The sequence below is a fragment of the Aythya fuligula genome, chromosome 18 (genome assembly GCF_009819795.1).
Source record: "Aythya fuligula isolate bAytFul2 chromosome 18, bAytFul2.pri, whole genome shotgun sequence".
In the NCBI taxonomy this organism is placed as follows: domain Eukaryota; kingdom Metazoa; phylum Chordata; class Aves; order Anseriformes; family Anatidae; genus Aythya; species Aythya fuligula.
This window is the reverse complement of record NC_045576.1, coordinates 11,892,007-11,904,835: the sequence shown is the minus strand read 5'-3', so window position 1 is coordinate 11,904,835 and position 12,829 is coordinate 11,892,007. Positions and strand designations below refer to the sequence as shown.

At 62.4% G+C, this 12,829-nt stretch overlaps 1 protein-coding gene across 5 annotated transcripts in view; it reads left to right on the top strand.

Moving 5' to 3' along the window:
• Positions 1-9,904: 9,904 nt before the first annotated feature.
• Positions 9,905-12,829, top strand: part of BAIAP2 (BAR/IMD domain containing adaptor protein 2) — a 42,266-nt gene continuing 39,341 nt past the window's right edge. For all 5 annotated transcript variants that reach the window (XM_032199830.1, XM_032199827.1, XM_032199829.1 and 2 more), the window contains exon 1: positions 9,905-10,008. In XM_032199830.1, the coding sequence (XP_032055721.1) occupies positions 9,937-10,008 (72 nt within the window). In that variant the 5' untranslated portion in view covers positions 9,905-9,936. The remainder of the gene's footprint in view (positions 10,009-12,829) is intronic.

The following is a 12,829-nucleotide window of genomic DNA, read 5'->3' as shown; positions in this document are numbered from 1 at the left end:
TCTGCCTCTGGCAATCCATGGCACCGAATGCAGAAGTGGAGTTGAGAAATCTGCTGAGCCTCTTAAAATTTATAGCAAGGAGCCTTCTGCTGCTGTTACGAGCCAGAAGTCACCCCGTGTTGGCTCAGCACCTTCAGCAGCGTCCGAGTTCACCTTCGCAGTGTTCAGGCGGCCTGAGCTCGATGCTGCTGCCCGCTGTCAGCTCCTGGCTGGTATTTCCTCGCAGGGCAGGAGACAGGAGAGGTCAGGCTCATTCTGCACCAGACATGAAGTTTGCAGGTCTTTAAGGGCTCTGCTCAGGGAGGAGTTAGAGGGGAGGCCGTTTTCTCCTGAGACCTGGCCGTGGAGGATGGTCCAGTGCTCGGCGTGGTGTAGCCGGGGCTGGCGTGGCTGCTGAGCTGCTTGGAGAGCTGCCTGGCCAGCCAGGTGGTGGGCAGATTTAGCTGTTCTTGGAAGCAAGCGTACTTGCCAGCTTGCAGATGCTCTTCAGGACACTGCAGATCTTTATTTATTACAGTCTGGAAGCCACAACCCTTAATCCCTGTCCCTGTGACAGCAGCAGGACCCTGAGGGCCCTCTGAGACGTTGGGTGTCTGCCCGAGGGGCTCCGTGACCTGGTGCTAGACGACGCTGACTAATCCCAGAGACTGCTGCCCTACAGCCTGCAGTGGAGGCAGCAGCAGCTGGGGGTGTTGGATTTTTGTTTGCTTGTCGCTGTTCTGTTGTGTTTAAGTCATGCTCTCTGTTTTGTCTCCGTTTGTGCTGTTCCAAGGACTGGAGGGGTATCCACGGCCCCCTGCCCGGGGCAGGGTGTGGGGCGCAATCCCTGGAGCAGAGGCAGCGTGTGCTTGGCAGTTGCCCTATTTTCAGTCTTTCTTAATTAATGTTGTGTAACAAAGCTGCTGCCCCACAAGCTGCGGGTGTTTACAGAGCAGTGCAACAAAAATCAAAACTTTCCCTGAAATTGGCAGAGGGGGCTCCAAACGCTCCCTGTGCCTGTGCCGGTCACCCCAGCCAGCGTTTGGAACAGCCTCGTACAGCCACCTGCCTCTCAGCTTTCAGAGCTGAAGCTCAAATAGGGCAGAGCTGTGTCTGGTTTACACTCCTGTGCTGGTTTTTCTGCAGGCAAGGCTCCTGTTGCTCTGCCACCACCCGGGGTGGGTTGCAGTGCCCGCTTTTTCCACCAGAGAGAGCCTCGTCCCCACCAGCGCGGTGGCTTCTGCAGCTCTCTGGTGGGACGTTTTGCTTCCAGCCTCCTTCGCTGCTTTGCCGGCCTGGTGTCTCCTTGTTTAATTTCCCCCTGTTTGATCTGTGACTCATAGGAGTGAATGCTGGACTCTCCCACGAAGGTCTCGAAGGGACCTCTCCCGGGGCACAGCTCTTGCTGCTGGCGCTCGGAGTGAGCCCTGTTCCACGGGGCTGGCACACATCGTGGTCTGCCTGCTCCTTTTCTTCCCCACGAACATCCTGGTGACAAGGGAGGCACGAGCAAACCACCCCCCGGGGAAGCTGTGCTGATGCTGTGCCCTGATGCTGGGGTGCTGAGCTGCTCCCGCTGTGCCCCCTGCCCTGCAGGAGCCGCGTTGGGGCAGTGCTGGAGGGGTTCAGGCTGCCCCCTGCCTCGGTGGGTGCCAAAAAGGGGCCGAACGCTGACCTCCCGACTGGAAAACTGGGAGCAGATCACTGGGAGCAGATCGCCAGCAGCTTCCCCTTCTCCTCCCTGGAGCAAACATTGCGCTGAGCCTCCTGGGGAGGAAGAGCCAGGAGCGGCGTGCGCCCCCCGCGCGGTGCTGGAACAATAAACGGTTTCTAATGGTTTCACCGATTCCTCTTCCAGTCTCATGTTTTCAAAGTAAATGTTTGCAGCGAGCAGGAGCTGCCTTCCTCCCTGCCCAGCTCCCTGCTCCTGGGAGAGACTCGGGCAGGAAGTTTTCCGTCCAGGCTCCGTGTGTAAGAGGAAAACAATCCCGCCTGCCTGCCCGTCCCCGCAGCGCTCCTCTTGGGTAACGACAGCAGCGGTGCCCTGGCAGATGTGGCACGGGCTGGGAGCAAAATTAGGTGAGGTGGAGCTGCGTTTCAGAGAAACCAGGCGTCAGGTTATTGCTGCGGTGGTAAAGCTGCTGCTGTGGGGCCGTGGGGCTGTGCCTGCCCCCTGCTTGGCACTGCGGCTCCCCAGGGCTGGTGCACGGGGCCCGAGGCCATGCACAGCGCTCACAGAGCTCCCTGGAGAAGGCACGGGCACCAGGAAGGGCTCACGGGGAGCAGCATTATTGGGGTGGATGTTTGGGAAGAGCCCTCCTGCCTGGGGGGTCGCAGGGAAGCTGGGCTGGGTCCTGCTGGGCTGTTTGGGAATTTTTAAGGAACTTCTCATCGGGCCCAAGCTGGGGCTGGCGGAGCTGCCTGGCCCTTTGCTGCCTCCCTGTTATCCTGGATGCGGGTCTCTTTTGGGGACTGAGGCCGTGGGATATCTCTGGGTCTCTCCTGCCCCAACCACCTGGGCCCCGCGCTACTTCTCAGCCCCTGCACCTCCTGCCAGCACGAGGAGGTGCCTGGAGCTGCTGCGTCCCTGGGGGTGCAGCTCCACAGCGTTTAATTACCGCTCCCTGTGCCCGCTCAGCTGCAGCAGCAGGGTGGGAGCCGTCCCCTGGCCGTGCAGGCTGAGCCTGGGGCTGCCCAAATGTGCAGCTCCATGGAGCTGTCCTCCCTCGGAGCGTGTTGCTGTGGCAGCCTTGCTGCTGCTAATTAAACCCCACAGGATGCAGGCGGCCCCGCGCCGCTTCCTCGGCCAGCCCCACGCAGCCCCTGGTACCCCAAAGGGGGGGCTCAGGCCACCGGGCTGGCGTCACCCCAAGCATCCCATCACGGACCCAGCACGGGTGAGGGTGAAGTCCAGTCCCTTTGTATTCACAGGAGGAGCTGATTTGTCTCTCCTCCTGGAGCTGCTGCCGGAGTCCCCGGGTGTTTCCGTGGCACCAAGGGGTGCCTGATCCCATCCCCGCGGTGTTTAATGGGACGGGTGGCCAAGCAAGACCCCGATCCCACGCATGAGCCAGCAACATCCCTGGCTCCTCACGGCCTGGCAGCCTCTCCCCGGCTCGCAGCCGCCCTTCCTCTCCATGCAGCCGCAGCGACGCCGGCGGAGCCGCGGCAGTTTCTATGCCAACACGGCCGGAGCGCTGCCGGCTGGGGCTGCGGACCCCATAAGGCAAACATTTCCCAAAAGCACCCCTGGAAACCACGGCGAGGTGAAAACTTGAGCGGCCGCTGCTCCGTGGGCCTTGCTCCTGCCTCTGCTCTGGCTGCTTGTTGGCATCGGTGGGCACGGGGAGGCGGCCGGGGCTCTGCACGGCCCCGGGGCTGTGTCCCTGGGGCAGGGGGTGACCCCCAGCAGTGCCCCGAGCCCCCCGGCCACGGCTCTGTGCTCCCCCCCCGCTGCTAACGCACATCCTGGAAGATGGAGCCGTTGGCAGAGAACAAGCCTGGGGTTTGATAGTTCGACTGTGGGAAGAAAATCAGCGCGATTTCCTAATTGGAGCAGTGGTGGGGACAAAGCAGGTTTGTTAGCGAGCTGCGCGCCCCACTGCAGGAATGTGACCTCTGCGAGCGCTGAGCGCCACCCGGCGCCTCTCAGGGCACGGCGGTGCTTGGCAGCGGCCAAAACGCTGCCGCAGTGACGGCTCTGATGGCAGAGAGTCGGGATTTCACCCTCTGGGGTCGCCAGGCCCACTTCCAGGCTGGTTTCAGGTTTGGGAGGAGCACCGGGAGGTGGCGGCTGGCCCCGGGTCACCCTCCTGCTCCTTCCCTGCTCTGCGGAGGAATGCGGTTCCTCAGGTCCTCGGGTGGCGGGTGAAGCTGCGGGCACACACCGTGCCTTTGTACAGCCGTCAGGACCAAGTCATTTCTTGTCCCCATCTGACAGCTGCCACCCGGACACCTCCACCCGCGGCACCAGGGAGCGACCTCTGGGGCTAGGGCTGGTGCGGGCTGCACCCAGGGCTGCGCTGAGTCACGGCCCGCACGGGCACAGTTTGCATGGGAGGGAACAAGTGGAGACCAGTCCCAGGGATGTGCCTGTGCCACCAGGTCGGGAAGCGAGAAGGCTCCTGGCACTGACGGGTCTGGGAGAGCAGCCCCGGCCCCAGAGGGCTCCGCAGCGCGTGGTGACCGGTGACCCCGGCCGAGGCGCCAGGGGACGCACTGCCCGGTGCAGCAACGTGATGCGAAATCCCATCGTGCCAATTATGCAAATCGCACAAACTATGCCTGCTATTCAGAAGTATCCCCAGAGATCTCCTTAGCGAGCTGTAATTCAGCATTACTCACTGCCGAAACCAGGCGCTGGGGCAAGCCAGGAGCGCGCGGGGCTGCGCCCGGCTCAGCAGCCTGGCGGTGCCCCCAGCCCCCTGCATCCCCTCCTGCCGCCCCCCAGCCCCTCTTAGCAGGTCTTGGGGCTGCTGTGGGGCTTTGATCCATCCACCTCTCAGCCTCGGCAGGCAACCTGCTGGGATCTGCCACTGGCCCTGCACTGTTACCAGCCCAGGTCCCCCCATGCCCTGTCCTGCCTCCCCCATCCCACCCGGTGCCTCCATCCCCGCCGCCCTCCCAGGCCCCACCACGGCGCTCTCCTTCTCCGCAGAGCTTTGTTCTCCCACCCACTCCCTGCTTTCTTCCGTCACTCCGGCTCCTCCCTGCGCTTGCTCTCCCCCGGCCCCACGGGAGCAGCTCCTCCACGCAGGCTCCCCCGAATCCTGCTGCCAGCCCGGCACATGTGGCCCCGCGCCGGCACCGCACCACGGCACCGGTGCCACAACAGCCCTCTGCCAGCACATCCCCAGCCCATGCCCGCATCCTGGGCCACCACTTTTATTTGCCATCAGTGACCCTGGGGACAGGCACCGATCCTGGCAGTGGTGCCCAGCCCAGCCCCGTGCCCCGGGAGCAGACGGCCGGGCTGGGAGCTGCTCCCCCAGCGCCCCACCGGCCCAGCTCCGTGCCCCACTTCTGCCTGCCCCTGCCCTTCAGGCTAACGTGGGGTGACTTGTGGCACTCACTGTGCCTTGCTCTCTTCTCCTGTGAAGTACCAGCGACCTACTTGGTGGCACGGATGGAGTCCTGCTCAGCAAAGAGCTAGATGAGGGCTCGAAAGTGCTGTCACCAGTGTTTCAGCCTCTCTGCTGGATTTCAGTGCCACAGCTTCCACCTAATAAAATAAGAGCCCGAATTGTTCATCCTTTGCTAATCCTCCATAAATGGCTTTACTTGATTTGTGCTTTGGGGGGTTTAACTGGCTGACAGTTGCTGACACACACAGGGAATCTCCAATTTCATGGAAACTTTTCAGCCCCAGCTCTCCAAAACCGAACCCCAAAATCTTGCGTGTGCAGCGCGCCGGCGGTGGCACAGGGGAGGGACGCAGCCGGGAAGGACACGGGGGTCCTGCTGCCGTGGTGGGACCAGGGGGCACCCAGCTGGGCACCGAGGGCAACTGTGAGGCATCACAGCCACCCTGCCAGCATCCCGATGCCATCAGCGCTGCTGTGCACTTGTGCAAGGCCCCAGGGAGGTTTCCATCTGCCGGAGGGCAGCGACCGGCCCCAGGTGGTGGGGAGAGCCCCACGGAGCCCCTGCACTGCTGCTGCTGCTGGAGGGGGACGGGAAAGGCAGCAGGCAGGGAGTGCAGCAGCCTGGAGCTCGATGGCACAGGTCAGGGCTCAGGTTGCAGCCGCAAGCGGACGGGAACCACGCATCGATCAGCGGTACCCAGCCAAAGAGGCTGAGCGGGACGAGACGGCCCAGGGAACAGCACATCCTGCGCCGGGGGCTCGGCTGGGTTTTGCTCAGACCCATTAGGCCGATTCCCCAAAGTGCCACGTCAGATGGCAGGAAAATCACATTAAAATTGCTTTGGAAACAAATAACTCCTGGCAGAGCGTGGAGAGGACCCACAGCAGAACACGCGCGGCGGCAGCGGGGCTGTGATGGGGAAGCCATCTGCGCCAGACAAAAAGTCCGGAAATTTCCTGTTAATCTCGTTAACAAGTTGACACTTGCAGGTACGCTGCTGCCTTGTGCCACACTGCGCAGAGGGGTAGAGAAGGAGATTTTTCCTTCTGGCTCCTTTTGTTTCTGCACGCCATGAGCAGGGCACTGCTGCTGGCAGAGTGACGTGGGGGGAGCAGGGCAGCCCCTGCCCCTCACACCCACGGTCCCAGCCAGGCAAGCTGGTGACAAAGAAGGTTTCTGCCACCTCACCCAGCCAAGGGAGCCCCACTCCCTGCCACCAGCAGCCCCCTCCCTCCGTGCCCCCTCTCCTGCCCCTGCAGAGACACCACCAGGGCTGCGGAGCCGGGCGGTGAGAGCCGGGCGTCCTCTTGGTAGCGGCTGGGGCCACGTCATGGCCAGAGGTGCGAGGGATCATCACCTGCCTTCAGGTTTTTTTTTCTCCCGTGTATGACAGGAGGCTTTCCTGAGGCCACGAGGATGCAGGAGCTCCACCAACACCTCGCAGCCTCACCGTCCCCTCCCCGAGCAGCGATGTGGCCCCGCAGCCACCTCCCCAGAGGGACGCCGGGTTGCACAGACGGGCGTGCGCGTCTCCACCTCGCCACGAATCCAGGGGGTGCCGGCCGTAACAGGGCCCCAAGGCAGCAAGTTTCCATGGGCTAAGTGCATGGTGCATGAGAGGAACCCTCCCCAGCCCTGCTGAGTGCTGTCGGACCCCGGCTGTGCCACCGAGCCCCTGCCTTTGGCCACCAACACCCCAACTTGGTGCTCGCCCCAGGTGCCGGGGAGCGTGACCCGGCTGGGCGCGCTGGCGTGACGCCATGCTGATAATTAGGAAGGAGCCTAATGAAACTTCTAAAATAGCACCATTTCCTCCACACACCTGCAGTCGAACTGGGTGGATTACATAAGTTGGTGTTGCCACAGCAACTTCGCTCCACCCGGGGCTGGAGGTGGACGGTGCCGCGTGCGTGGATGCGCCGTCACCCTGGGGAGAGACCGGGCGCAAAGGGGGTTTGGCAACGGGGAGGGCTGGCTCCACGGCCGGGGCTTGGGTCTGACCTCTGGGGCACGGGAACCCCGCTGGTGGCAGAGGTCTGGCGTGGGGGTGAGGTCCCTGCCTGGGGTCCTGCTCCTCCAGCCTGGCCCCTGCTCGGTCCCCGCCTGGCGAGGCAGCGGGCGAGGAGCAGCTGGAGGTGCTGCCTGGATGTAAGCAAACCCAGGGACTCCAACACCATGGTTACCCTGGGCACGCTCCAGCTGCCGCTGCTCCCCGGGGAGTGAATCACGGTAACAAAAAGACAGCTAACAGAAAAAAAAAAAAAAAAAAAAAAAAAAAAGGAGAAAGCAAAGCAAATGGTAGGGCACGAGGCGCAGGCAGGTTTTTCCTGCCACGAATTCCCAGGGCGCTGAGGGCAGGCGGCCCCGTGGTGGGATCGGCAGAAACACGGCCAGAGGCACCGACTGGGTGCCCGGCAGCATGTTTGGACATGGGAAAAGCCAGGGGTAAAAGGAATTTGGTAAATCCTTTCCTTAATGTACGCCTGAGAAACCAGCGGGTGCTTACAGATGAGGATTTGCTTTGGGGGCGAGGGGGTGCGAGGCAGAAAGGCTTTCAGTACTCAGATTTCCTGGGGATAGAGATAAAGAGAAGCAGAAGACAGGAAGAAAGGAGAGCAGTTCGGAGGCTGGGAGCAGGCCTAGATGAGCGAGATTCTCTGAGGGTCGTCCCAAAAGGCCTCTTTTATTACGAGAAATTACAAATCCTTTTATCTTCTCCACCAGAAGAACAGCTTGTTTGAATTGCTGGGCTGTCACACTGGAATTAGATGCAAGAACCCCCCACATTCGTGACGTAGCGAAGAACTTACATAACGCAACTAAAAATAAGGTGATGGAGACGCGTATGGAGGCACTCTCCTCCCGGCCGCTTGCTCTGAAATCCCTCTCCAGCAGCAAAAAGCCAGCGGCGCCTTGGCCACGGGAGCAGCCCCAAACCTCGGGCAGGAGCAGAGTATGGGCAGCCCAGGGCCTGCCACCCGTGGGGATGTCCCACCCATGGTGATGTCCCCTCCAAGGCGATGTCCCACTCAAGGGGATGTCCCCCCCCCTTCTGTCCCCCAGCCCTAGCAGCAAAGGGTTAACCGGCCACACCAGAAAACGAGAAAAGCCTGCACACAGCCATAAATTCTTCTCTGTCCTCTGGTGTGGGAAACCTCTGAGAGGCCAAACTGGGAGCCAGGTGTGCCCGGGCTGAGCAGCACCCCTGGGTGCCCCCCGGCTCCTCGCCTGCGGGAGGTGGAGGGGAGGCAGCGGGGGGGCAGGAGCAGAGCTTTGGGGCCGAGGTCTGGACTGGCTGGGGCTGCTCCTGAGGCTGCTGCTTGGAATCGATGGAGATGACAGAAAGGCAGGCGAGGCTGCTGAACTACCTCACTGCACCCCGTGGCCGAGGGGCAGGAGGGGAAGGAGGGAAACGCTTGCTCTGAGGGCCAAGAGAGGCTGCCTGTGATGGTGCTTTGCACCCTGGCACCTCCAGACACCAGATGCTCCTTGCTGGTGTGGCCACGGGCACAAAGGGACAGGGACAGGGACAGGGACAGGGACAGGGACAGGGACAGGGACAAGCCCCTTGATGCTCTGGTTCAAGCGTGGACAGCACCACAGGGAGCAGCAGGGGATGGCTGCGTGGTGGGGACGGCCATGAGGATGAGGATGGCCATGAGGATGAGGATGAGGATGGTTTGGTGCTGGCCCTGGAGGCACACACTGCTTGCATCCCTTGGGACCCACACAAAAGGCACTGCCATCAATCCGAGGGACAGCAGTGGGACAGCTCGATGGCCGGGAGGGCTGAGGGGACGCCCGGAGCATCCCAGTGCTGGGTGGGGTGAGGAAGGGAGAGCCTGGGGGGCAGCAGGCAGGGGCTGCCTCCCCTCTCCAGGCCGAGCCCTGCTCCTGGCTGCGCACAGACACTGAGGGCCCCGTGGCCGTGCCCACCCGTGGCACCCTCCTGTCCTTTCTGGATGGTTTCTGACATCTTTCCCCTTCTAACAGCAACTCCGTGCAGCCACCGGCTGCTCCTCACCCGGCCAGCACCGGGTGGGCAGGGGGAATGGGGTCAGCACGGGGGGCAGTGAGGGTGTGCGGCACAGCGGGGACTGCGGGGCACGGTGCAGGGTATTACGGGGGCACGAGGTATAGGATGGGTACGGGATGGAGCGTCACGGGGTGTGGGATGGGGAAGAGTGGGGGCTGTAGGATAGGTTATGGGGTGCAGTGGAGGGTGTGGATGGGGAATGGGAATAGGGAATGGGGTGTGGGATGGGAATTGAGTATGGGATGGGAATGGGGAATGGGATGGGAATAGGGAATGGGATGGGAATGGGGAATGGGGTGCAGGATGGGAATGGGGAATGGGGTTACGGGATGGGAATAGGGAATGGGGAATGGGATGGAAATAGGGAATGGGGTATGGGATAGGAATAGGGAATAGGATGGGATGGGTACGGGATGGGAATGGGGTACAGAGTGGGACTGGGGAATGGGATGGGAATGGGGTACAAGATGGGAACAGGGTATGGGATGGGAACAGGGTATGGGATGGGAATGGGGTACGGCATGGGAATGGGGTACAGGATGGGAACGAGGTACGGGATGGGAACGGGGTGTAGGACAGGAGCGCGGTGGGCCACCATGGCCCACCCCCGGCCGCCCCCGACCCCACAGCGCCCAGCACCCCGCACCCTGCGCCCTGCCCGGCTCGGCTCGGCTCGGCTGGGCTCAGCTCCTCCCTGCGGGCGGGCCGGGGCGGTGCGGGGCGGTGCGGGCGGCGGCCGGGAGCTGATAAAAGCGGCGGCCCCGCTGCGCTGCGCTGCTCTCCGCTGTGCCCCGCACCGCCCGGCCCCGCTCCGCACCGCTCCGCACCGCCTGCCCATGGTGCTGCCCGGCCCGCCCGGCATGGCCCGCTCCGAGGAGGTGCACCGCCTCACCGAGAATGTCTACAAGGTGAGCCCGGCAACAGGTTTTTGTTTTTTTGTTTTTTTTTTCCCCCCCTTCTTCTTATTTTTCCCTTCCCCGTTTTCCTCCCCTCCTCCGCCGGGCGCGGGGGCTGCTGCGGGGGCGGCTGGAGTAGGAGGAGAGGAGGTGGATGAAGAGGAGGAGGAGGAGGAGGAGGAAAGAGGAGGATGTGCTGCCGCCGCCGGGGGGCTGGGGGACCGAGCCGCCCCCGCTCCCCCCCCCGGAGCCTGCACGGAGCGCTCCGAGCCCCGCCGAGGGGGCGCCGCTGCCCGAGCCGCCCCCGGTCCCTCCGCAGCCCCGGGGCGCGCCGAGATTGGAGCGGGGCCGGGGGGGAAAGGGAGCGGCCCCCAACCCGGGGGGGGGGCCCGTCCTAACCCCCCTGTCTCGGGTCACCTCGGGTCGGCACGGGCGAGGTCCCTGCCTCTCCTCGGGCACCTGCGAGCAGTTCGTGTCCTGGAGCTGCTGGATCTCCACATTGCCCGATTTGCCCCTTTTTTTTCCCCCCGTCTTTCTCAGTGGTATGAGAAAAAGGAAATGTTTCGTGCGCTTTGGTCTCCCCTCGTGAAGGGAGAGCTTTCTGCTCCGCTGGGTGCTGTGCTGAGCCCAGGGGAACCTTTCTGTCCTGGCGTGCGTGGGGGGTGTCATTCATTAAACCGGGAGGCTTGCGTGGTTCCCTGTGTCTTGAGTGGTCAGACTGAGTTACTTGGGAGCATTCAGGGGAAAAAAAACACCGACAGAAAAATTTAGCGTGAAAACCACCGAGGCAGGAAAGTTCCAAAGTCTCCTGTTGGCACCTCAGGCACAGCAGCTGCTCGAGCAGTGCTCGTGGCACCCGAGCTGTTTGGCTGCTGGTGTAGGGCAGGGCTGCGGCTGGAGCGTTGTGCACGGGCATCAAGCAGCACATGGGATTTGGGTATCCGTGGGACTCCATTTCACCCTTTAAATGCTGCTGGTCCCTCAGTCCCTGGGCTGTTGTCACATAGGCTGAGTCCATCACCCTGGGGTGCTGATTTAATGGCCCCAAGCACCCAAAATCTCCCCTCTCCTGCGCTCTTATCAGCGGGGCTGGGCGGGAGGTGCTGGAGCAGGGCGAGAACCACACGGTGCTTTGCAGGGTGCTTTGCACACCCATGGTGTGCTCAGGCTCCAGGGGCAACTGCTCAGAGGGTTTCAGGTGGTGACTCAGGTGTTGTTTGAGGGGTGTTGTCCTGGGTGAGCTGCGGTGATGGCAGCTTGGTGCAGCAGGTAACAATTTCTCCAGGACTCTGTGCGCAGCGAGCGCGCAGGGTGGCTCTCGGGCGGCTTCAAACCCACCTTGGTGTTTGTCATGGTTGGAGGGGAGTGCTGAGAAGTTCTGCCCTAAGAACAACTGCACTTAAGAGTGCTGGTCCCCTGAGAACCCAGGGGTGGACGTTGGTCGTGCTCTTTGCTTGCCTCTGACCCTCGGTTCCATCGCTCCTGCGCTGTGTGAGCCGCGGGGCTGGGAACTTGGTGAGGAGCTCGCAGCGAGCGGCTGCGCTGCCGGTGTCCAAACCTGACCTGGCTGAAGGTGGTGTGGGGTTGTCCCAGCACACTGGGTCCCAAAAGCAAGCAAAGGGAGCGTGAAGGTGACAGGCTGCAGTCAGGTCGCACCTGAATCTGTTTGAGGGAGCAGCCGGGGTGCAGAGGGTGAGAGCTTGAAGCTGGAGGCAAATCTTGTGGCTTTCCCCAGCGACATCCAGCTTCTCAGCCCTGGTGACTGAAGGAAGACAGTGATGACTGTATTTGCATTTTCCTCAGTCAATGAGGTGCCTTTTCTCTGAAGATGATGGTGCTTTTCTTGGCTTCCGGAGGTGTTGCATGGGGTACGTGCAGGAAGCAGGCGTTTGCCTCTTTCTTGGAGGACTCGTGCAGCCCCGTGGAGCGCAGTGCCAGGGCTGGTGGCTCGGGGCAGCGATGGCTGCGAGCTCCTGGAGCTCTGGAAGCTTGGGAATCTCCCAGTCCAAAACCAGCCCCCAGTGCTTTGCATCCCTGTTGCCAAAGTGGTTTTTGTCCTGTGCTTTTCTGGCCTTTGCTGGAGCCTGAGCTGCACTTGGGGCAAAAATGGGGCCAGGAGGAGCCGAGCCAGAGGAAGGGGCTGAGGCAGGGGCTGAGTGCTGCCTCCCCCAAACCAGGGCGCAGGGTGGGGGTGGCAGCAGCTCCGTGCCTCCCTTCCAGCTGCTGCCATCCTCTCCCCAGCTTCCAACCCCACTGGGGCCATGGGGCCGCGCCGCTTCCCCTGCGGTGCCTGGAGCATCTCTCGCAGTCGCTCCCCGTGCCCGGCACCCTTCTCCCCCAGCGCAGGCTTTCCTGAGGCGTTCTGCTTGGGAAGCCCATTGTAATTATGTTCCAGAACCAGTGTTCACCCTCGGAGTGACTGTGCTAATGAGATGGTGGAGGAGCTGTCAGCCGCCCCCTTGCCGATGCTGCCACTACAGGCAGCTGCCTACACATGTGTAGTAATTACAGAGGGAGACGGAGGATGCTGGCACCTTCCACCAACGTAATCCCACCTTCCCCTGGTGCTGATTCACTTGTGTGGACCTTGCTGGAGCAGCACAGCTGCGGGGCTGGCTCCGAGGGCTCTGCAAGCACGGTGCCGGGCAAAGCTCCTGCTGTAGGATCAGGCTCTGGCCACCCTCCCGTGAGCCCGGGCTGCTCCTGGTGCAGCAGCTCCCGAGCCCTGCTTCGTCCTTCGCACATCGCACAGAGCCTTGCAGGAAGGAAGGAGGGATGATTCCTCCTTCCCCCCCGAAGACAAATCTGTCTCACTTACGACAGATTAGATTAC